At 33.6% G+C, this 25,331-nt stretch overlaps 3 protein-coding genes and 1 pseudogene across 8 annotated transcripts; 3 read left to right on the top strand and 1 right to left on the bottom strand.

Moving 5' to 3' along the window:
- The first annotated feature begins 9,644 nt into the window (after window positions 1-9,644).
- Window positions 9,645-12,525, top strand: LOC114420837 (annotated as a pseudogene).
- A 79-nt stretch (window positions 12,526-12,604) lies between these two features.
- Window positions 12,605-15,353, bottom strand: LOC114420821 (vicilin-like seed storage protein At2g18540). Its single transcript, XM_028386573.1, has 5 exons — window positions 15,020-15,353; window positions 14,570-14,745; window positions 14,394-14,474; window positions 13,947-14,228; window positions 12,605-13,849 (listed from the first exon to the last, which is right to left on the bottom strand). The coding sequence occupies exons 1-5, from the start codon at window positions 15,318-15,320 to the stop codon at window positions 12,788-12,790; spliced, it is 1,902 nt and encodes a 633-aa protein (XP_028242374.1). The 5' UTR covers window positions 15,321-15,353; the 3' UTR covers window positions 12,605-12,787.
- Window positions 15,354-16,454: 1,101 nt separating this feature from the next.
- On the top strand, window positions 16,455-19,567 carry LOC114420759 (pentatricopeptide repeat-containing protein At4g38150-like). 6 transcript variants are annotated; one of them, XM_028386568.1, is made up of 4 exons: window positions 16,455-16,620; window positions 16,871-16,948; window positions 17,138-18,344; window positions 18,867-19,567. In XM_028386568.1, exons 1-3 carry the CDS (start codon window positions 16,516-16,518, stop codon window positions 18,326-18,328), a joined length of 1,374 nt encoding a protein of 457 aa, XP_028242369.1. In that variant the 5' UTR covers window positions 16,455-16,515; the 3' UTR covers window positions 18,329-18,344; window positions 18,867-19,567. The 6 variants fall into 6 exon arrangements, with proteins under 6 accessions (XP_028242369.1, XP_028242366.1, XP_028242370.1 ...); XM_028386565.1 differs by lacking the exon at window positions 18,867-19,567 and having other exon boundaries at window positions 17,138-18,488; XM_028386570.1 differs by lacking the exon at window positions 18,867-19,567 and having other exon boundaries at window positions 16,508-16,620; window positions 16,867-16,948; window positions 17,138-18,488.
- Window positions 19,568-20,916: 1,349 nt separating this feature from the next.
- On the top strand, window positions 20,917-24,510 carry LOC114420749 (tyrosine--tRNA ligase 1, cytoplasmic-like). The gene is made up of 10 exons (XM_028386559.1): window positions 20,917-21,131; window positions 21,199-21,346; window positions 21,508-21,797; window positions 21,897-21,993; window positions 22,450-22,555; window positions 22,635-22,717; window positions 23,027-23,172; window positions 23,330-23,435; window positions 24,115-24,174; window positions 24,256-24,510. The coding sequence occupies exons 1-10, from the start codon at window positions 21,043-21,045 to the stop codon at window positions 24,274-24,276; spliced, it is 1,146 nt and encodes a 381-aa protein (XP_028242360.1). The 5' UTR covers window positions 20,917-21,042; the 3' UTR covers window positions 24,277-24,510.
- Window positions 24,511-25,331: the final 821 nt, after the last annotated feature.

The following is a 25,331-nucleotide window of genomic DNA, read 5'->3' as shown; positions in this document are numbered from 1 at the left end:
TATATAATAAGCTCTGACTTTTCGTCATGAATTGCTGTACATACACGATATGCTTTGTGGATGAAAATTATCCATCATTTCGAAGTAAACTGTAATATTAATATGTCTTTTAGACAAGACTCCAAAAATTAGTTATGTCCACTCACCTTTCAAAATCAAGACAAACGGACGAAATTGAAGAAGACTTGCACAAAGCCAATTGGAATTTCTTTATGACAAAAATTAGGTATAATAAATTAAGTATTGTAGTACTATTTTTAATTAAAATAAAAAATTATTTCATAAATCTACTGATCAATGAAAGTTAATCTTAAACGCTGAAGTTAACCTTGAAAATAAAACTCTAATTTTACTTAAAAAATAAGATAACAAATATTAAAAATGTGCACCTAATTTTTATTCATAAAACTAGTTAAGAGTATATTTGTTATAGCTAGCTACACGTTAGATATAATTATTTTTCGAGTAGTGATACACGAATCATTCATGATTTTATATACTCTATACTAACATCCCTCACGATCTCATTTTTTTCCTATCTTTTTTATTATTATATCATAAATATCATACTTATATTTTTTTTCTCTAGATGTTGGATAAGATGTTGGGTGTGCACCAAACATTTTTCTTATTTTGCAATTCATAATTATGGTGTATGAAAAATAACTTAATTCTTCTCTAGTTTAATTACCTTTTTTATATTTTACCTATTCTTGTCATGTATCATGTATTTGACTTAACTTTTTTATTTAAAAGTTGAATAAAAATATAAATAAAGTAAAATACATTCCATCCAAATAAAATAAATCAAATAGATAGGAACACCCAATGTAATTCAGTGTACTACGCTCGATTTATTTTCACGTATCTAAACACGGTCTCTTTAATATGTCAAAGGATCTTTCACTGTAAAACGACAAAAGAGTCAAATAGTGGGCGTTAAAGGCTTAAAGCAGCTAGTTAAGTCGTGCTTTCTTTCTTTAAATTGGGCCCACAAAAGTTCTAAATGGACCCCAAGACAAGCATAGCACCACCCTACTTTAATTCTTTTATTTATACCCGAAGAAAAAAGCTTTGGGAAAGGTCCATCATTAACTACTTTGTAAGGGAGGCACAGTACGCGGAAAGTTTTTGCCATAGCTACGTTCCTACGTAACTTCTAATATTAGCCGTTAGAAATATACAGTTTTGTCAATCGAGTCTCCCTTCCCAGAACCGCATTTATAATGTCGCAAATATGAATAGGGATCGATCCACCAAGGTAAAAAATAGGTCTCCAATCTTCAGGAATCAGGCCATCAGGGCACTTTTGACTAACTCAATGTTTTTGGCAAAGTTGAGCAGTAAAAGATGTGGGGGAATTCGTATCTTGCAAAATTGTTTCCTCGAGTTCCATTGAATCATGTCAATTAGTTCCTACCAAGGAAGGAAAGTTAACCTTTTATATTATTCAATAGTTTAATTTTGATATATTTTTATAATATTACCATTTAATTATATGAGTTTCAAAGTATGACTTTGATATATTCTTATGTCTATTTACATGCATATTTCTCACATATATGAATTACTTTTCTCACCTCTTTTTTTACTTATTTATTGTTTTCTTCCCAACTTTCCCACTCATTCGCATTTTTGTTTATAGATTAGAATTTTTTTCCCTCCAATTTTTTACTTATTTACATGGTGTTTTGCTTCCTCGTTCATTTGTAAGTTTTTTATTCATAAATTTCAAATATTTCGCTGTAAAAAAAAAAACATTTCAAGTATTTATTTTCTGTCCATCTGTATGATGTTTTTCTTTATACTTATTTAAATTTTTTTGCTACTAATATTTCCTACCTATTATTTTCATTTCTCACTCAATTGCATTATATTTTTTCCCGGCTTTTGTGTAATCCTTTTTAAGAAAATTATATTTTAAATGGTGATTTTGTATGAATATAAAATGCAGATCATCGTCAGATTGGGATTATTTGTGAAGAATTATATTTTATATTAAAAAAAATTCTAGAAGGTAAAATATATAATTGTTTAACCTTGCTAGGCAGAAAATTAAATAATAGATCCATGGCTCTGTGACAAATTTTTCACGGCATTGTTTGTTTCATATTTCTGTTGGAATACTATTACCCAGCTTTGCTTACCCTTTTTTCCTTGTTTGACATTTTAATTCCATGTCCCTTTTAAGTTCTAAGGTAAATCAGTTTAATTTTTTTCTACGTGGGCCTTCTTTTAGCCGACAGTGTAGTTTTACATGGAATTTCAGCGTTTCTTGTTTTTTTAGTTAATAAAATTTAGGTAAGTTAGATTTAAGACTTACCAAGATCAGAATATACCTTAAAAATACTTACAAATAGCCTGCATAAATAAGGAGATTTGAACCCACATTAAGTGTTAGTTGAGCTGCTGTTATATTGTCGTCTTATCTAATTTGGTTGGGTATTTCATTTGTGCCATATAGCTAATTAGTTACTAATAAATGCTTACAATAGTGTATATATCTTGATATATATGTAATTATATGTATAATTAACTTAAATAAATTATAATAACATTTTGGAAGGAATATGAATCTATGCATTTCTTTTATGACAATTATTGTACACTTGGAAATAAGTAAGGAACACTCTTGTTTCCCATGGCTTTTTCTGTCTTCATTTTATTATTTTAATTATATATTTTGTTGAGGAACATGTTATTATTAATTTATTATATTTTACGGGGCAAACTAAACGAAAAAACGAGGGGAACATAGGCGTACTTGTCAAGAATCCAGCAGCTAGCGTTCACACTCCACAGGGGAATTCGTTGTGCTACGTAGGAGACGACACAGTGAATGATTTTACTTTTGTTTAACTTTATATTAGTTTCATATTTAATATAAATATTAATCTTTTATTGTGTATTAAGCGTACTTTCCAATTAATAATTAGAGGTTTTCTTTTTAAAATGTAGTTCTGTATTAAAGGAAAGTAAACTTTACCTCTTTTAATATCTAAGACTGTTTCTACATACACAACCAATTAGTAATGACACACATATTCATTGCTGGTCTATTATAAAGTACGCCAACTTCCTCTTTATTTATATATATTAATACAATGACATGCCATCACCTTTTTTTTTGTAAAACAATGTTATAATTTGAGTATAAACTTGTGAGTTACAACATTAATTTATTGATTTCTCAAACCTTATACTCACTCCGATGTTGACTATAAGAAAAGAAAAACTAACTTACACTTCTTAACAAAGTTGATAAACATTATTTAATTATTATACTATTCCATTTAATATTTTTTTCTTAAACTACCATAAACTTGATATCAATAATAATAAAGAAAGACATTGAAAATAAAACCCCACTAAATTTTTATTTATAATTGTGCATCCAAATAAAATATTTATTAAAATAGAACATTAAATAAAGCTGGAAACAAAAACTTTATCATGCAATATTAGATTATACTATTGGAAACAAAAGCTTTATCATGGAAACGAAAACTATTATAGGATTTACTGTATTTTTCTTAAAATTAACATACACTTTTTCTTGATATTTAATATATAGTTATAAGAATGATCATTAATGAAAATTAAGTTTCTTCATAAAAGAGACACATTTTTTTATCAGCTATTTAAAAGAGACACATTTACAAATAAAAAAAAAAGAAACCTCAATACAACAATATATGTCCAAAAGATAATATATTACTTGTAGGAATATCTTGTTTTTTTTAATAAAAAAAATATAGTAAAGCATGATCCGGATCCATTAGAATTTTCATTTTTTTTTTTCTCTTTGAGATGGGTCTTAGTAGTATGGCGAGGAGTTGACGTGTCAGTGGACCCCACTGGACGGCTTTTTGTTAGATATACATGCAGGATATTGGTGGTTTAATGAGTAGGCGCGTGTAAAGACGGGACGTGGTTAGTTAATTAAACAACAAAAAGTAGTGATGAAGGAATATGTTCCAAGCCATGAATCGTTACAGGGCATCAATTTTCCTCTTGTTGTTAGAAAAATAAATATGCCTGTGGATTATTATTATTATTATTATTAAATTTTGTTGATTGTTATTTTTTTTACGAGGTTGTTTGTTATTGGTAATGGACACTTTAAGAGAAAGTTTGTTCTCTTGTAAAATAAAGTTTCTTTATGTCCATTTGCTCATGCCTCATGGGAAATATAATAAACAGCAGTCACTTCATTTTTATTTTATTTCATGTAACATCCTTTTGTGTTGATATGACCAGCTTTATAGGATTATGTTTATTTTTGGAGTCTTTTACAGAATTGATTGTTGTGAATTAGTTGTGAGCAATTTCTAGATATTCTAATAACAGGCATAAGGCATGTGGCGTAAATGATTACTCTAGCAAGTAGCCTATATACTCTAGTCAGTGTTATAAGTGATCCAATGTTTACTATAAGAAAATATAATATTATTGTTATTGATCTTCATTTCTTCCTATACGTTCTTCTCTAACCATGCATTACTTTTAGAGTTATAATATTCATATGATTTTTTCTTTTATTTTTATCCTCTCTATTTATTGTATGTTTTTTTGTATAAAATTTATACATAAATACCATTTCTCTTACTTTTAGAAACGGTGAGGAAAACTTTTGTAATCATACTGTCCTTCCTCTTCCTTAGGATGAATGAAAGCATTACTTATTAATTGTCTATAAACATAATGCAATTTATTTCTACGAAACTTTCTTATCAAAAATTAAAATTTATTTCTCCTTAATCAGATACTCATAAATTTATAACATAAGATTAAGTAAGTTGGATAAAAGGGTTCAATATTGTATTATGTTTGATATATATATTAAAAAAAAAGAAAAAAAATACAACTTAACTCTTTAATTTATTATACTGTTGAATTAGTTTGCTGTTTGTTAAACCTGTAAATCTAGACCTATGTTGCTACTCACTATAACAACTCAGATGAAATAAATTATACAAAAGAGACAGAGAATATATCAAAACCAGGCATGTTTCATCTTTCAAAATAAAATAAAAAACAAATGGATATCTCAATCTTGATTAAAGTACACAAGATTGAAATTATCCGGGTCAATTAATACATGATTTCATCATGATTCCAAAATCATTGTAAAAGGTAGCGTGTGAGGCTCGTGTGTATGTGTATGTGTAGGTATGCGCGTGTCTCTGTATATTGCCTTAGCGATTAAGGTTGTAAGGGACACGGTGGATATAAAGAAGCTTGAGGATTACAAAAGAGGAGAGGTGGGGGTGTATGAGGAATAGAGATTCTAGTTTATATATCATGGGTCATATAAAGAGGTCCATTCACACCCACTTCCATTCCAAAAGGTAAGGGGGGAAAAGCTAAAGGATGTTTTTGAAGAAGTGGAGGATGTGATTTTTCATATTAGGGGAATAATATTAGAGAAGGATCTTCTATCTTCTCTATGGTATAATGGCACACCCTATGCTTTACAACAGGGGATCCATGAGGATATGTTGTTGCTTTGAGAAGTATAAAATGCGACCCTCGATTCAAATTTCATTTTTTTCTTCTTTTTTTTCCCCTACTATGACAGCTATTCATTTTCTCATTTTGAGCATGTGAGATTCCTCCACATTTTTATATAATATACGTGGTCTTCTTGATACTTACTAGTTGATGTGAGACATTATGGCACAGGTTTGTGGTCTGAGGTGAAAGTCCGAAAGATTACTTTGTGCTTCTGGTGTTGTTTTGAGCCACTTCAATGCACGACGTTACCAACTCAAACGGCTCACTTTAATAAGGAATTTTTGTCGTCCGATCACAAACAAATGAGTTTCATTGGAGATAAAAAGGGGCTGGATAATGATTTTTTTTTTCTAAAATAGAAAAACATATCTCTATTATAATATTATTAGATAATAACTGGGAGAACAGGCACTCAGTCTAACTGTTCTTTCGTGGTTGTTTAAAATAAAAAAATATAATATAAGTAGATGGATAATTTGTAAAGATCATTATAAGAATAAATAATAATTTATGAATGTAATTATTGAAGGAAATTCAAAATGGACATAAAAATGTGTACACAAGTGATGCTATATTTTTTTTTATATATAATTATTGATCAAAATTCAAAATGGACATCCCGAGGATATAAATACTAAGGATATTTTTTAATTCACACTACTAGAAAAGTTGTTTTCTACGTCGCGACAACTACATCAGTTCTCGAAAACCGCTTTAGTAGAAGGCGCGGTGACAATTTTGTAAATAGGTGAAAAAAATTAGTTTTTACGTCATATATTCTAAGGCGGTTGTAAACAACCGCCTTCGAATATTGAAAAAAATTAAGTCAACAACGGTTTTGACCTACAACCGTCGTAGATATGGTTATATAAATGCTGCTTGGTTCCTCAGGCATTCACTGTCTTTCGCTGAACCCTCGCGCCTCCTGCACCGTCAAACGCACCCTGAACCTCTTTCCCTAAAGCTCGCGCACCCTGAACTCTCTTTCCCTAAAGGTCGTGCACGCTGAACCTCGAGGTCGCACACATTTTGTCTGGCAAAGTCAGGCACTACCTCAAACCCTAACTCAGGTTGTCAAACAGGTAATGTCGACAACCCTAACTCTATTTACAAAATTTTTATATATAGGAACACTCGCGAACCCTTGGTCGCACACATTGAGTAGCATTTAGAGACCAAGCTAAGTTAGTTGAAGTTTAGAAGCCATTAAGGATCAGACCAAGTTTTGTGTTTTGTGTAATTTGTTATGACTTGTTCATTTTCAATCTCTGCATAAGTGAGAGTTAGGGATCTCTGTAGCTTCCTAGGAGAGAATGTGTGAACTTCAACCATATATGTGGCAGTCACAGGTCTCTGATCGGACTTTTGCTCTTTTGTGATCATCAATGTCTTGTGTCGCCCTTCTCCCTTCGTTTTCTTTATAAATACTAAGGATATTTTTTAATTCACGTTTATTGTGCGGTAGCGAGCTAGCGTCCCCGTGTTAGTTGAGCAAACAAACACAGAAAATAAGTTCTTGATCCGTTGAAAAACGCTATTTCGATCACGCGAATGGTTTCTCAAACATTTACTTAATTTTTCTCCCATGCATATAGGCCAAGTTTCATATGCACATGCACGTTAAAAAAGGTATCTTCCTTATTTTTCTTCCGTCCAAACCAAACCGAGGGAGGCTATGAATAACTAATTAATCTAGTGATAAAAATATTTGTAAAATTGCATTTGGTCAGTGGAAGGCATTACAAAATAAAATGTATTATTATGGGTCTAAAGTTCATAATATGCAAAGCCAACACTAATAGATACTTTAGTGTAATTGAAGCGACAATAAAGGCATTGTTATCAAATATTTCCTCCGCTTTATATTTTTTTATATAAAGTTTTTATGTAGAAATCAAAAAGATACAATTTAATAAAATGGATCTAAAGTTTCTTATTTTATTCCTTTTCATTTCAACTTCACAATAAATGCATCCATATAAAATAATTAAATATTAGATAAAAATAAATATATAATTGATAAAAGAATAATTAATATTATTCTAAACTTTAAAAACAAAAAATAAAAATCTTCCAAAAATTGGCATTTAATATTGTGGACTAAGTCGATGCTTCAAGTCGAGGTTATATGTGAGAATAGAACAAAGAAAAAAGAAAAAAAAATATCATTGTTATCGGTAACGCATTTCTCTCTCTTGAAACAACCACCACAATAACATAGCTCGACAAAAAAAAAAAAAATCTCACCCACCATGGTCCAACTTCCCACCATCATCAATATACTCTTAGAGATCGAAGAAAACTTTAGTCCAAATATGTTAGCTAAGAAAAGTGTCTTATTATTGGTACCATCATCACATATCTAGATGACGCCACACCCAGCAACTTCTTGAACTGCCATTAAGTTAAAATCCCACCATCAAAGATAGATATGGCAATGTGCGTGAGTTTAGATTTTAAAGAGACAAATTTCAAATTTTAAAACTCAACCTTATCTCTATTAGTTTTTATGGGAATGAGAAAAATTCAAGGAAAACTCATCACACCATTTTTTTAAAAGTTAATTATATATTTAAAAATAATACATGGTGTTAGCATGTAATTCGAGGAGACTTGATTGACTATGTAAGGGTATTATGAATTATCCTGGTTGATTTATGAATTCGAGGAGACTTGTGTCATATAATCAACTCTATAATATAATTACACTTACTGAACTCAATTCAGTCAAAATAGATTTGCTTCCATCAAGTTTAGCCTAGGGTCGACTGAATACCTACGAATTTAAGTTTACTTAGCATGCCTAGTTACAAACCTGAACCGTGCAAGCCACCCACCCAAGAACTAGTAACCAAACACCCACAAATTGCAGCGAATGAAAAAGAAAAGAACAAACTTTTTTTTTTTACTTTCGTGACTGGATGCTTTTTATAACTAGTTATAAAAAAAATTAAAGGAGAAAAATAAACTAAATATATGTATAATTAGATTATAAGTTTTTTAAATTTAATTTATAAAAAAAACAATACATGTTACATTTTACAAATAAACAATTAAGTCTAAGAATATCTAGAAGAGGGACACAAGTAGATATTTGCCCATCAAATAAATGTTCTTCTCTTGTTTGTCCTCATAATAACTGTCCTAGATACATGTATGGCGACAAATTGATCAAAGGGGGTTTCTTTTAGAAACTTATTTTAAAAAGGGGTCTGTTTTGAAACATATTACGGAGGGAGTCCTTTTTTATAAGCATTTTGCTAGTCTTGTTGGCGAAACAGGACACGTGACAGCGGACAGTGGGTTTCACCAGTCCTGTTGGCGAAACAGGACACATGGCATGGATTTTGCCGGTCCTGTTGGCAAAACAGGGGACACGTGTATTTCACCATTCCCGTTAGCGAAATATTGTTGGCTGTACGGAAATTATAAGCTTCAAACGGTTGTAACTTTTGATAGAAATGTCCGTTTGAGGTCCATAATATGTCAAAACACTCGAAATTGAATGAGGAATCCCTTGACGAATTCCCGAAGGGGATTTTGGAAAAATGAGTTGACCAAATCCCTTTCGTAAATTCGTCAGGGGATTCCTCATTCAATTTCGAGTGTTTTGACATATTATGGGCCTCAAACGGATATTTCTATCAAAAGTTACAACCGTTTGAAGCTTATAATTTTCATACAGCCAAAAGTATTTCACCAACGGAAATGACGAAATACACCATGTGTCCCCTGTTTCGCCAACAGGACTGGCGAAATCCACCCCACATGTCTTGTTTCGCCAACAGGACTGGTGAAACCCACTGTCCGCTACCACGTGTCCTGTTTTGCCAATAGCGAAATGCTTACAAAAAAGGACTCCCTCCTTAATATGTTTCAAAACAAACCCTTTATGAAAATAAGTTTCCAAAAGAAACCTTCTTTAGTCAATTTGCGCACGTGTCCTGTTTCTAAGTTGAGGTTTTATCCTGCATCACACTTTCTGTTTTGACACGTTTCTATAGAAGTTTTATTTGGCTTCTCAATGAAAAGATATTTCTTAAGTCAAAACATGTTGGAGTTTCTCTCACAAATGATTATATCAACTATTTCCATGAAGTTAGAAACTTTGAATAATATTTGTTCAAATTTCAACACTTCAGATTATGGGTTACTCTTGAAGCAAGGTTTGGTGGGGGTAAAAAAGGAATTTGATTTGTTAATTCAAATCACACCCAAGGTTTCACATTATTCTTAAGTGGGAAACTGAATTTAGATCATGCCTGGCATTCTCTCATGGCTGAACGCTACCATTTACTGTCGCATTCGGGAAGCAATAACACGGCAACAAGGAGCGCCAACATCCTTGCACAGAAGTTCTGCTTTGTCTCTTGGTTCGCTGTATTCAACTTCCATTTTGCCCGGTTCCACATATTGCTCTTCAAGTCACACACTTGACACAAAATCAATGGTTACTGCCTCACATTCCAATGCTATGCTGGGAGATGTTTATGCTTATGGCTCAATCTCAAGTTTTGGTAGTGTGCTAGACTTCACAAAGCCTGCTGTAGTGTACTTCAAAGATAGAGCACATACAGGTTGCTGGAGGGATAGTGTGAATCTAAGGAGACTACAACCTTTGTATGGTCCTTTGAGTTTTGGGTGTTCTACTTTTGATGCTTAATAGGAGGATCCGTGATTCGAGTTTGCTTTTCATGGATTATGGCTCAAGAATTTCTCAACCTCTTCTTCTGCCTGCTACTCAGACGGGGCTGCACATGCTGTCTCATTTGATGGCAGCCCTCCTGATGAACAGCTTGCAAATTCCTTTTTTTCACCTGACCCGTATGTGATTGTTGTTCTTTATATTTTGAATTCTATTTCTCCATGAATTTCTTCAAATAATATAATTTGGATGCCGATTTCAATGCCATGAAGGAAGCTTACCCTATTTATTCCGTGTTTGGAAGAGTGGGGTAATGATTCTGCAGCAAGTTCCACAAGTGTGACTTGCTATTTCCATTTTCCACACTCTTGAGTATTTCCATGAGAGTCCAATTTTGCTTTTCACCAATTATATCTGTAAACATTATTTTATATTTCTTGCAGCTGATACTTATCCTGACCATTAAATACTGTTATTTTCAGAATTATTGTTGGTGGCAAGCCCTTGAAGATGTTATCAGGATCTTGTTACCTACCGCATCCAGATAAGGAGGACACTGGAGGAGAGGATGCTCATTTTATTTGCACGGATGAACAAGCAATTGGTGTTGCTGATGGTGTAGGTGGCTGGGCGGATGTTGGTGTTAATGCAGGACTGTTTGCACCGGAACTTATATCCAATTCAGTGAGAGCAATTCAAAAGGAGCCTAAAGGTTCTTTTAATCCAACAAGGGTGTTAGAGAAAGCTCACGCAAATACAAAGGTCAAGGGTTCATCAACAGCTTGTATTCTCTTACTGAAAAGGTAATTTAATCATCATACACGTTTCATGCCTACGGAATATTAAATGGTTTGTTTTCTTCTCATATGCATAAACATGAAAGTTTTCTACATTTTCACCTATGTCTGATATAATGGAGATTGTTTTTGGTATAATGCATCCCCTAACACTTATTGTGTTTCATAATTCATGTTGTTTGAAGTAATTGTGTACAATACCAAATGGGGTTGAAGATTACGTCATTACAACTATTACCATATTGAACATGTCTTCCACCAAGCTATTTTAAAGTCAAAAGTTAAAATACTTAAGCTTAGAAATGGATTTAAAGCACGCTGGGAGCTCTACCAGCTTCTGCTTCGTCTACAATACTGACATGTGAATTTGTGATCATGTATGCAGATACTTAAGTATTGTCCAACCAGTTCATAAGTCTCAAGTTCTTATGTATAATGTCTGATTGGTTTATTGGTCCAGGGACTGCATGCTATTAATTTGAGTGACAGTGGATTCATTGTGGTTAGAGATGGACTCACCATTTTCGAGTTCCCTGTTCAACAGCACGACTTCAATTTCCCGTATCAGTTGGAGAGTGGCAATGGCGCTGATCTACCCAGTTCTGGTGAGGTAAAGTTCACGCATCAACTTTTTAATAAGATCTAATTTTATTTGGCCTGGCTTTCACATTCGGTAGGGGCAACAAAGTCTGATTTGTTTCCTAATAGCATGTTTTCTACTGGATGCAATCCATGGTAGAGGGGCGACAATTGCTTCATGTTATCCCTTTTGTGCAAGATTTCATGGAAAATATGGAGGGGAGTGAAAATGGAGAGATTTTGATTTTTGCTCAACGTTACTTGGTAGAAAGGGTGAAAAATGAAAATAAGGTGCATCCATTAGTCATCCTTCCCACATTTTTCCTAGCTCCAATTTCTTCATTCCATTGTCTGATAGACCATTTTTTTTTGTTTCTCCCTTCATTATGATGTTATTACTTAGGATTCCTTAATGGAAGATGAAGTTGGTGTTCTTTTTAGTAAAAATGAGTTTGCCAATTGTGTGCCTTTAATCTGTATGGAAAGTCAAACAAACTAAGCATATGTTTTTGCAATAATGCATCCAGGTTTTTACCATACCTGTTGCTTCAGGAGATGCGGTCATTGCTGGAACAGATGGGTTATTTGACAATTTGTACAATAGTGAGATCACCGGAGTTGTTGTACATGCAATTAGGGCTCAGAAGATAGCAGCACTGGCTCGTCAGCGAGCACTGTCCAAGAGTAGTCGGACACCATTTTCTACTGCTGCTCAAAAAGCTGGATTCTGTTATTATGGTGGCAAACTTGATGACATAACTGTTGTTGTCTCATACATATCAGGCTCCGTGAGTGAGTGAGTCTCATTTTTTGTATATTCATATTTGTTCGGGCGCATGCAACTGTTATCCCTGAGGTTATTATGTTTGAACTGGTGCAAGAGAATGAAATGTAACGATATTTTGGTCCATTTTTTGGTTTGGTATAACGAAGATGATATAATGGCATACTCCACTGTTCATCATTAATTATCTTTTTCCCTAGTTTGGAAAGAATAAGATGGAACAGAGCTTTTGTTCTGTTCTATTTCTATAGTATAATAATTATCTAAAGTAGCACGCCCCAATTTAGAGAAGCCAGATTCACTTATTTGTGCTAAATGACTAATCAACTACAAGCTTCATGAAACATTGGTCTTCAACTTTGTAACAACCAGTCATAAAAAACAAACGGAAGCAAAAACGTGACAAAGACATAAAAAGAAGCTCTTATTGTAATACATACCAGGAGTCTAAGTCTTAAGAGGGAATCAAACGTTCCTTATTTTCAAAGCTCTCCTTCCTTCAAAGCTGTTCCTGTGGCTTTGCTCTTCCACTTGTCTATCACTCTCTGCTTGCTGTCTCCTGGCTTCTTCTTGCTCCCATTCTACTCCTTCTGGACTTTTCCCCTTCTCTCTTCTTCCTCTTCTCTCCCACCGTGTTGGTTCTTCTTCATCTTCTTCTTCTTGCCGTCTCCTTTCTCTCCTTTCTTGCTCTCTTTTAGCTTGTTCTTGTTCCCTCTGTGCTGCTGCTTCTGCTTCTCTTTTAGCTTGTTCTTGCTCCCTTTCTGCCTCCTCTTCTCTTTCCCTTTCTTTCTCTCTCCTAGCTTCCTCCTCCTCTCGCTTCTTTTCCCTCTCTTCTTGTTGCCTTTTAGCCTCTTCCTCCTCTCTCTTTCTCTTCTCTTCCTCCTCTTCCTTCTTCTTCTCCTCCTCTTCCTCCTCTCTCCTTCTCTTCTTCTCGTCCTCTTCCTCCTCTCTCTTTCTCTCCTCTTCCTCCTCTCTCCTTCTCTTCTTCTCGTCCTCTTCCTCCTCTCTCTTTCTCTCCTCTTCCTCCTCTCTCTTTCTCTTCTCTTCCTCCTCTTCCTTCTTCTTCTCCTTCTCTTCCTCCTCTCTCTTTCTATTCTCTTCCTCATCCTTCATTATCTTCTCCTCTTCCTCTGCACAGGAACTGCACCCAAAAATGATGGAATCCTCGGGAGAACGCAGAAGCTGGTCAATGGTTCTGTTACTCACACCGAAAGAGGTAGCCAGTATCCTTTTGTCTAGAATATGAAGCACTGACCCCTTTCCCGCCAAAAATTGAGGATGGTTTTTCTTTGCTGAAGTGCTGAAGCCGAGAAAAACAAATGGTCCATCATTGAATGACATCTGAGCCATTGGATGAAACCTAGGCACCAGAAAAGCATCACCTTCCTTAACCTTAAACCTCATGTTTTGGCATTCTGTCTCATCTTCATTGCTGCTTCCACATACTACTCGGACCATGCCTCCCCCATCTACTCCCACTACCAACTCTGTTGCCTTCGGGTTCCAATGAGGCCCCAATATTGATCCCTTCAATTATATAGTTTGAAAATTAATTTTAATATAACTTCATAAGCATTGTATGTGTGCAATGACAAGTATCAATGTTTTTATTATAATCACTAACCATGGCCAAATTCACCATCAGAAATCCAATGTTGGTCCGCTTCAATGACTTTAGTTGCTTTTTGGTCACTGCTGTGCTCCAACCATTGGGATTTTTGAAGTCAGGGTCATGATCAAAGATGTTGTATGTTTTGAGTTTCTTGGAGTTGGACCCAATGCCTAAAAAGTTCTTAAGAAACGAAGCCTCCAGCTCCTGGAGGATATTCCGCTTCTCTGGAACTGCATGCACTATAGCTGGAGTCTCCGTCTTGTTAATGATTGCTTCAATCAAATCTTCCGGCACCTTCAAAAGATCACAATTTAGAGTTTTGTAACTAGTAAATATTTATATTTGTGTCAAAGCCTTCATTTTAAATCCCCAAATAATGCATAACAAAACAAAAATTTGAGTAAAAATATAGTCATTGACATTGTGCTTGCACAGTTTCACATTGAGGGTAAGTAATACCTTTAAAGCTGCTTGCATGATTTTCGTATCAAAGCCTTTGACCAGTTCATTGATCCTTGAGTAAGCACCGATTGATGGATCCTGCATTTGTGGTTAACATTAACAACTACAGCAAACAAACCTTACATTTTTGTATAAGTTCAATGAAAAAGAGTACATGTACAGCCAGCACTTACGTAAGTATTGTCGTCCGTATTGGTAAACATTGCATAAATCCTAAGTTTCCTTCTCTCAGCCTCTAGGTTGCTCTGTATATAGAAAACAGATCCTTCCTTGAGACTGCAGACATCTCCTTCGCGTAAACGAATCGTACTAGTACCATCATCATTTGCCCAAGTCAGCTTTCCACTCCCTGAAGCCATATTGAGTTGAATGTGTTGAAATTAAAATGCTTATTATAGCCTTGTAAGTTATACCACAAGTATTATACATGTTCCTCTATGTTGTCTTGGAAATATAAAGAAAATGATTATTGTTAAAGTGTCTATAATAACACATTAGGAATATTGCAACTGAAAATACATTTCACTAAATCATACCGCTGACCACAATTTAAAACCTTGAAATATGGTGTGATTAGAGGTTAGAAATTCAAAAGGGTATGTTACTATGTTATATGTATGAACCTGTATGAACATAAAAGACCATATCTGCATGGAGAAGCACAGGGAGAAATAGCGAGTTTGGCTCCAATGTGATGAACCGAAGATGGTAGGGCAGTTCCTTTTGTCCTTCCTTGATGTCAATGGCAGTGATCTCTCCGAATTCAGTGACAAGTAATGTCCTCCTTTGATCCCTTTCCACCACAGGTCCTTCTTGAGATTTGGCATGGTGCTGCTCTTCACTTAATACCTTAACTCCACTCAAGGAAATGCTAAGGAAGAAGATCAAGACCCACGATAATGGGGAAGCTTTGCGAGGCTCCATTATGTTACTTGGATGAAAACTGTGATTATGCAGTTTGCAAAGGTGGCTCTATATAGCGTAAGGTGACAAACATTTGGAGAGGTGCGTGTCTTGTTTTCAGACACGTCATGAATATTAGTACATGTGGCATTTTATTAGATGATTGACTATCGCAAAATTCAATACACTTGAGAATGAGATCACTATGAATCTGTGATGTGATCTTAAAATAGTAGTTTTACTCAATTTTTCAGTGTTTTACTTTCTTAAATAAAAACTCAGATAACCTCCAAGTTTCGTAATAATAGGGCTATGTTTTGCTCTTTCATGGTGGGGTGAATACGTTAACCCGAATAAAAATAAAAATAGTTTAACATAAAAGTGGGAACAAATAGATATTAAGAATCTAAAAGTAAAGGTTAGAGAAATGCTAACAGTCCTGTTAGAAGTTGTCCCACTAAGGTTATCAATGATCATGCTATAAGAGCCAAGTGATACTTTTGAAAATGCTGAAATACTTCATGATCTTAAAAGAGAGATCAGATTTTCATGGGTCGCGTATTTTTTTTAATAAATAACTTACATTTTGAAATTATTTTTCATTTTCATTTATATGTATAAATTAATTTGAATTTATAAAATTCATGTCATTACTTTAATCACTTAAAAAATAATACAAAAAATAATTGTGTGTGACCATTATTTTTTCTATTTTCTTTCCCGTCTATTTTCTCTCCTCTTCTATTTTTTTTCTTATACTGACGTACCTTAATTTACAATTTTACATGTGAGAAAATCTGGCATTTAAACTTGTTTGTTTATTCTTTATTTTTGAAAAAAATATTTTTAAAATAAAAAAAACTTGTTTGATAAGAATAATGTTTAAAAAATATTTTAAAATTATATTTTTCAGTTTTTAAAATAAAATATTTAATTTATTTTAATTTTGATTTTCTATTTTCTATTAATCGTTTTTATTCTTATACTACCTCATTTTTTTCCCCAACTCTTTTTTTTTTAAAAAAAAAATTCGTAAATAATTTTTGAAAACTAAAAAACAAAAAATACAATCAAACACATTTCTAAAATAAGTATTCAAATTTGATAAACTATAAAATTTAAAACTTTCGTTTTATCCAACACCAAGAATGTTAGGCCCAGGCCCAGTAGTCCATCGACAGGGTCTTCCTTCTCCTTCTCGGTGTGTTAGGGTATTATGCAGAGTTGCATTTTCCACCTTAGACTTCGTCACACTCACTCACCACTCACCACTCACCACTCACCAATACACTTCCTCAGAGGTCAATTATCGCGCGACTCGGTAAAATATTTCTTGCACACTCTCAATTTGCTGCCATTATTTTCGCATATGAATTGCTACTTTCACCCTTTGTTTCGTGTTAGTTAGGGTAAGAGAAAACGCTACCGAAAATGAATTTTACATTTCTACACTTTACAATTTTACTCTATTTTTGTTTCATTTCTAGCATTTAAATTGCTTTGGTTTTGTTTCTCTTTCATTGTTGCGTCTATTGGATGATTTATTACTATTTTTCATTCAATTTAGGTAGGTTGTGGATTTTGAGAGTGGCTTTGATTTAATTCTAGCACTAGTTGCAGAGAGCTGCATGGTGAATACAAAACAGATGGTAAATTACCAGGACTTTATGATGATAATTTCTCTTCATTCTTTTCCCCACTATAATCTGATTGATTTGTTACTTTATTATTTAACATTTGGTTATCTCACTATCCATCATCACGCCTTTCCTTTTGCTCTGTTTATTCTTTGATTTGGGGGTGTTGTTGATTATATGCTTGGTGCAACTTATGAACAGGTTCACATGGCAGCATCTCGAGGAGGGGTTCATAAACTTGTATCCTCCTCTCGAATTGAAAAACTAGTTTCCCTTTTATATTCCAAACAATATCTGCCTCCGTGGCTTGAGACTGTGCGCCATTTTAGCTTTACCGATGATCGCAGTGGCAGAAGCAAACAACCTGTTGGAGAATCTGATGACTTTTTCCGTGAACAGTCAGACTCAAGTTTTAAAGACAATGGTAGCAACCGAACCCAGGAGTCATACAATGTTGAACAGTCTTTGTCAGAACCAATTCCAAGTAGGCCTTTGAGAGGTAAGAAGCCAATTAATCAGCCTCCTCCACGTTTCCGAGAATATGATAGAGGTTCCCATTCCTTCCCTCCGAGATTTGATGACAACCATGGTGGGCCTGATGAATTGGACAAAATAAATAAATCTTCCCAAATTGATCTTGCATTTCAGGGCACAACAAATGTGGCAGAAACGAATAGGGATGTTGGCAAATCAGGAGGCAGTTTCCTTGATAAATTTAAGCTTGGTTTTGATGATAAAACAGTTAATCTGTCAGAGGTTGCAGCAAGCAAGCAATCTGAAGAAGCAAAGAGGTCAAATCCCAATCAACCGGCTCAAGAGTCTATGCCCCAAGATGCCAACGAGATCTTCAAGAAGATGAAGGAGACTGGCCTTATCCCCAATGCTGTTGCTATGCTCGATGGTTTATGTAAAGATGGTTTGGTTCAAGAAGCTTTGAAACTTTTTGGTTTGATTCGGGAGAAGGGAACCATTCCAGAGATTGTCATATACACAGCGGTAGTGGAGGGATACACAAAGGCCCACAAGGCTGATGACGCCAAAAGGATTTTCAGGAAAATGCAGAGTAGTGGTATTTCACCCAATGCTTTCAGTTACACAGTCCTTATACAAGGACTCTATAAGTGTAATAGATTACATGATGCTTTTGAATTTTGTGTGGAGATGTTAGAAGCAGGTCATTCTCCAAATGTGACAGCTTTTGTTGGCCTAGTGGATGGTTTCTGCAATGAAAAAGGTGTCGAAGAAGCTAAGAGTGCTATCAAAACATTAACAGAAAAGGGTTTTGTTGTTAATGAGAAAGCTGTTGGACAGTTTTTGGACAAGAAAGCACCATTTTCACCCTCTGTTTGGGAGGCCATCTTTGGGAAGAAAGCCCCACAGAGACCATTTTAAATATCTTTCAGACTATGTAAGGTTTATTCTTAATTCTTTTACTGATTTGTCGGACTGTTTTCTGTCATTTTGTAGTTTATTGTTAATTGTTAATTTTGGTCCGCCTATTGAAATTTGCTAAAAAGGGTTCAACAGGTAATTGTTTACTTCTTGATATCAAGCCTCATTTTCACTTTTGAATGTAGTTGTCTTAAATTAATTAGCGTTTGAACTTTGAATGATTTCTTCACTATTTTAATAATAAAACTTTCCTCAATCTAGATTTCTGCTAGCAGTTGTTAACACAATCTTTAAAAGAGATCTGTGTTTCATCAGACTCAGTAGGATCTGTCACATTTGATATGTATAAAATATAAATACAATAACCCTTCTCAGGGTTGATTTTATGAAATGAAATGACAGACCACTGAAACTTTCTCTCAATTTCTCATGCTGTTCTTGTTTTCTCACTCTCAATTATTCAATTCTTGCATGGATCACATGACCTTGAGTTCATCCTGGTCATGCCTAACTTGCCCAATCCTTACTTCAATTTCAGTGACCCTAACTCAATCATCACTTGGTTGCTTCTCATTTTGTCTCTGAAACTTGATGAAAAAGGAAACAAGTAGAAGCTATGATCTAAGGAGACAGACTTCACAGATTCCTAGTGAATCCAAAAATACCTTTGTGTTTCCTTTCTGATGTTGATCGTGACTGTAGTGGAATCAAATATGCAATGGAAGTAATGGGGATCAGATCCTGTTCTTGGGGCTCCTTTCTTCACTTTTAGAGTCATTTCTCACTAGTGTAGTTCGTTGCACCCTTGTGGTAGGCTGGTAGCTTTGGGATGAAATACACTGATACACAATTTCTTCAAATTCCAAACTTGTGCTAAGGTTCATCAGTTTGGATCTGAATTGCCAAGAATAAAGACAGGCTCGCCCACTGTTTCTTAATTCTTGTGGATCAAGGCTCTGATTGATTCCTTGATCTTCATAGGTTTTCCTGTGCTACCTCATGAACACATTGATGTGATCCTTGATGGATTATTGAGGGAATGTGTTGCCTGTTGTTGACTTGTGGCTTCCATCAATAATAGATTGGACCCTTGTTGAGTGAAATTGAATCTCTCCTTACAAGTGAAGCTCGGGTTGAAAAGCAATCTCTCAAATACTTCCTGTGTTATTACTTATTTTAGCTCTCAAGGAGCAAGTATTCATTGTGTTTATAACAATTTTCAAAAATTATTTTTTTACATAGAGTATGAATGGAAGAAGATGCAACAGTATAAGGAAAAGTATGAGTAATAGAAAATTGAAAGTAGAAAATCAAAACAATTTTAAAATGTTTAATTTTTATTTTAAAAATTAAAAGTAATACTTTTAAGGTACTGTAACTTATAAAAATAAGTCCTATCAAGCAAGTCTTTATATTTTTATTTTTTAGAAAAGCAAATATCTGAAATTAAAATTAAAAATAAGACAATTGAGTGCTGGTTTGTCCCTCGTTTTCGTCTCTAGCAATAAATAAGTTTTGGTGCTAAATCTGGTTCCAACTTCAGTTACTTCCGAGGTAGTAGTGATAAAATGATTGAGTTGGGTTAAATTTATTTTGAGAGTGAATTACAAATTTCAATTCACCTCAATCTTCGGTGGGTTGTAGCCTGGTGGGTTGAGTTTATTATAATTTTTTTAAAAAAAATGGGTTAGAAAATGTAACTTATGAATTGACTCTTCAAAAAATTAAGTAAATCGAAGAAGAAGAAAAAAACGAGACATAAATAATTGAATCAGTAAGGGTATGGTCGGTGAAGTGGAAGAAAATGAAATGAAATAAAAAAAAAATATTTGATTTAAAGTTATATGATAGGTGTCAAATCCATTTATAATTTTTAAAACTTTTTCTTTCTTTCCGCTCTATTTCAATACTATCAAACACAAGGTAAATTATATTACAATAGTTAATTATGTTTTTATCTTTTAAATTTAAATTTTCGAAATTTTAAATCTTTTAAGCACTTTAATTTTTTTAGCCTTTGAGAAATCAAGATAAGATGAATATTGACTTTGACTAACTTATAAGAGTTAGAATCTCGAGATAGCAATATTTTTTTACCTTATACAAGTAATTTAAATAAAATGAATTAGGATATAATTTTTTTTATTAATTATTAATAATGAAGGAAAAATATATTAAAGAGAATTTTTTTCTGCTTTAGATAGGACTTAGGAGTGTCTGCCACCGAGCATAGGGTGTAATCTCTTTTGGGATATTGAAGACAAACGGTAGTCTTCTACTAATTTGATTTAGGGTTTACTAATTTTTTTTTTATCCCCAGACCTTTTTTGCAGTTTCTAATCTAATATTTTACCAATCAAAATTCTTTTAATTTTTTTTCACCACTTTTAGTTTTGTTCAAGTAACAATATTAATTAACAATAAAATAATGTTAACAGTCAAATGACTGTCGTGCCAGTAAAGAATTTGTCAAAATAATAATTTTTTTTTTTTACAAATTCTTTGAATATTTTAAAGAAAATAAAATACAATTTTTACCCTGAAAAGAATCCCAAAATGAATAAATAAACAATTATTTAAGACACGTACACCCAGGCCATACTCACCCTACTACTCAGCCTTCTTCTTCGCTCTCTCGCTCTGACTGCCGCCGCCGTGCGTTCGTCTCTCTCTGGCGTTGACTTTTTTTTTTTTGCCTGTGAAAGAGTAACGCAATGGAACAACCACCCACCGAAGCCGTCGAATCGTTGTCCGTCTCCGACCCTCAGATCCCCCAATCATCCAATCCCAGTCCAACTCATCTGTAAGTTTCTTTCCCTCACTAACTCCGTTTTCTAGGGTTTCAATTTCATCGTTGAATTTGCCCCCAGTTTGACTCCGGAAGAGAAATTTCAAATTGTGAGAAGCGTCGGAGAAGAATGCATTCAGGAAGACGAACTCCTTAACCTCCTCACCAAAAAACCCGAACCAGTTTGCTACGATGGCTTCGAACCCTCCGGACGAATGCACATTGCTCAGGTCAGTAAATCCCAATTCTCAATTTTTTTTAATATTCATATTATGTACTTATATTGAGTAGTTGATTACTTGAATTCTCTAAGGTGAATGGAATGGAATCTTTTGAAGGTGGTGTGGATTACATAATAGGTACTTTCTTTTACTTGTATATGTTATTATAGGGTGTTATGAAGACAATCAATGTGAACAAGCTAACTTCTGCCGGTTGCATCGTCAAAATATGGATTGCTGATTGGTTTGCCAAGCTCAACAACAAGATGGGAGGAGATTTGAAGAAAATTGAGACCGTGGGCCGTTACTTGATCGAGATTTGGAAGGCTGTTGGGATGGATCTGGAGAGTGGGAAAGTTGAGTTTCTGTGGTCCTCCAAAGAGATTAACGCCAGAGCTGATGAGTACTGGCCTCTTGTGTTGGATATAGCTCAGAAGAACAATCTTAAAAGGATTATCAGGTTCCTTTCCTTTTTAAAATTCCCTTTCATGTGTTCTTGTAAATAGTGGATTTGGACTTGAAACATTGTTTTTCCGTGTTTTTTTTTTCTGATTTATAGGTGTAGCCAAATAATGGGACGAAGTGAACAGGATGAATTAACTGCTGCTCAGATATTCTATCCATGCATGCAGTGTGCTGACATATTTTTCCTCAAGGTGTGTTTCAGGTTTTTTCTATATGTTTGTGCTTGCATCAATTATTTTATGTATACATACATTATTAGCTTGCCATTTGTACAAAATCATTCTAAAATAACCTTATAAAAGCTCACAATGGATGTTGTTAGTTTACTGTAGAGAACTGTCCGAAAATAAATTGATGCTTGATTTTTACAATGTTCATTAAAAATGGAAATCATGGTAGATGTTCACAGCCTTGAATGTGTTAGTTACATCTACCAAGAATGGATGATTTCTTCTACTAACTTCAATTGTGTTGTTCTTGTTTTTTTTTTCCTTGTCTTTATCTAAGCTATGTATTATTTATTTTCAATATTTGAAGATTCACATGTTGTGCTGTTTCTTATGTCCTAACCTCTAAAACAACTTGTCAATTTGCTTCTAACATGTTAGTGAATAATAATATGCATCAATGTTTGTATTGCAAAATAGGCCGACATTTGCCAATTGGGAATGGATCAGCGGAAAGTGAACGTACTTGCCAGAGAGTATTGTGATGACATTAAGAGGAAGAACAAGCCCATTATCTTGTCACACCGTATTCTTCGAATCTCCTTTTGAATAGTGTATATTGAAGTTGTGTATCTCTCACTAACTTATTTAGGGGTGATTTGCAGACATGTTACCTGGTCTTCAGCAAGGGCAAGAAAAGATGTCAAAAAGTGACCCATCATCTTCCATTTTCATGGAAGATGAGGAGGTAAGTTGTTTATAGGGTTATCAAATTTGTGTCATTATTACAAAGGCTAAGACCTATCTAGTTGCGTTCTGTTTTAATTCAAAGGATGGCTAAGAATTTTTTCCATTTTGTGAAAATTGCAAAAAATATAAAAATGGAATAAAATATTAACCATGAAGAAATATATGGTTGTGCTTTTTGTGGCAAAGTATAGGTATTTGTTCCTTAATGATAAATATATTTTAAGTGGTTCCTTTTATTTGTAATTTTCCTTCATATTTTTAAAATAAAACTTGTGTTGTGTCTGTTTAACTTTATATTTGGATATAGGCTGAAGTGAATGTGAAAATAAAAAAGGCTTATTGCCCTCCCAAGACTGTGGAAGGAAACCCATGCTTGGAGTACATTAAATATCTTGTCTTACCTTGGTTTAATGAGTTCACAGTGGAGCGTAGTGCAGATAATGGTGGGAATAAGTAAGTTTTGCTATTTTCCCTCTTTGAACTTCTGACGCCTTTAAAGTAGCAACTTCTTTGGTAATTTTGTTTACCTTTATTCCGTCTTACAATTTTTTTACCTTTTCTTCTGCAAAAATGTTTACTTGATACATGTTCTTTCTTCCATTCAATCTAGGACTTTCACAAGCTTTGCTGAGCTGACTGCAGCCTATGAAAGTGGAGAGTTACATCCTGGTGACCTTAAACCAGCATTGGCAAAGTCATTGAATAAAATTCTGGAGGTGACGATTTCTGATTATGTTCGTGTGTTGTATTTTTTCTTCCAAGTTTTAAAAGCACAATTTCAATCATGTATACTAGGTTGTAGTGTTATTACTTTGCATATAAACAGGGCATTAGAAGGCTTTTGAACATATATACTGCAAGCCTATTGCTTTTCAGATTCCTATAATCGTATTGATTTGTGTGTTTATAATTTGTTGGGCTTAAAATTTTAATGTGGTTTCAATCTGCAAATATCAATGTGGTAGTTAAAATAATTCAAATTGTTTAATCCAACAGATTCTCCAAGTTAAATAATTCTGTTTAAATAGTGTACTGTTTACACTTCATCCTTCTGCATTTTTATGATCAAACCCTAACGTTTTTATTGGGACTCAAGTGGCTTCGTATATTTGCTTCAATTATTAGCTTTAGGTATGTTCATGTCTCTAGTAAGTTTTTTCACCTGGGAGAGGAATTGATAATTAGACACCAGAGCTGCTACCCTCATGTTTAGGCTGCTCTGGACATTATATCCTACTGGTGCTGGTAGCATCTTACTATTCATTGTGAACTTGTACAAACCAAGACTAGTGGTGTTATAGCTTATATTTTATGTGAACTATGGTATTTTTTCTTTTTATTTCTTCATTTCTAGTATGTGGCACAAGCTCAATTATTGTTTCTTGGACTCTGCAGCCTGTTAGGGAACACTTTAGGAAGGACAGCAATGCTAAAGAGCTACTGAAAAGGGTCAAGGTGAGCCTTGTTTCGAATTAGTAAAATACATAAAACAATCAATTGGGTGTTATACACACTAAATTTGGTTTTGGTTTGCAGGCTTACAGAGTCACCAAATAATATGCTCATTAAAGACTTCAGGCTAATTTCTATTCTTTGCCAAACAGTCGTTCTTTCACGTTATGAGATTATACACTTCTGGACTTCTAAAATGTGGCGGAGGTTTTCTTTAGAATGAGTAATGTGATTTTTGTTTACTTAAAATATAGATGTGTCTATTTATATTTATATTTTTATTTATGCCATGAATTTTTAATTATCCATAATACAAATACTACCGACTTGCCTAAAAAATTAAGAGTAACAAATTTTAATTTAGTATTTTAGGCTATGTTTGACAAGGTAGCGTCTAGTTGTTTTATTAGCCGGAAAACTTGTTTATCTATTTGGTAAAGAAGATTTTTTTAATAACTTTTAACATATTTTAAAACTAGCTTCTAGTTGTTTATATTTTCTTCTATTTTTATCATCAATATATTTATCAAATTTTTTAGCTATCATTTTAAATAAATTATAATTTTTTTTTCATTTTATACTTTTTAGTTAGTTTTATCGAATACTTGTAATTTAATGAATACTTGTAATTTAATAAGTTGGTTTTATAATTTTTAGTTAATTTTTGAGTTAGTTTTGTTGAATGTAGTGTTAACATAACAAAAGAGAATAATTTGAGAGAATTAAAAGTGCGTAACAAGCAAATAGCTATAGTTGGATTGTTTTTCATGTCAATTTTTTAAAAAACGAAACTAAGTTCTTAGTATATCAATGTCAATAGGTGGTACGAATTTATTCTTGAACAGCATTAATGATTATTAAATGACAAAATGAACATATATTCGGAAAAAAGAATGGATATAGATGTGGGTTTTTTTTTTTTTTTTTTGGAATCGAACTTGTGTTTAGATGTAACAACCTAATGCTAATTGGTCAACATCTTAGTGATGGTCTAGATGTGAATTGTGTTAATGTTAGTATAATAACAAGTATATATTGTGTTTTAGAATTAGATGGGCAGTTTCTAATCTTAAGTATAATTTAAAAAAATCTCTGTAAATTATACTAATTATTTATCTTAAATGATAGCCTTTTGAACAGTTATTTTTCAACTAGTGTTT

Source organism: Glycine soja, chromosome 1, assembly GCF_004193775.1.
Source record: "Glycine soja cultivar W05 chromosome 1, ASM419377v2, whole genome shotgun sequence".
NCBI lineage: Eukaryota > Viridiplantae > Streptophyta > Magnoliopsida > Fabales > Fabaceae > Glycine > Glycine soja.
Note: the sequence above shows the minus strand (reverse complement) of the source record. Positions and strands in the feature narration are given on the sequence as shown.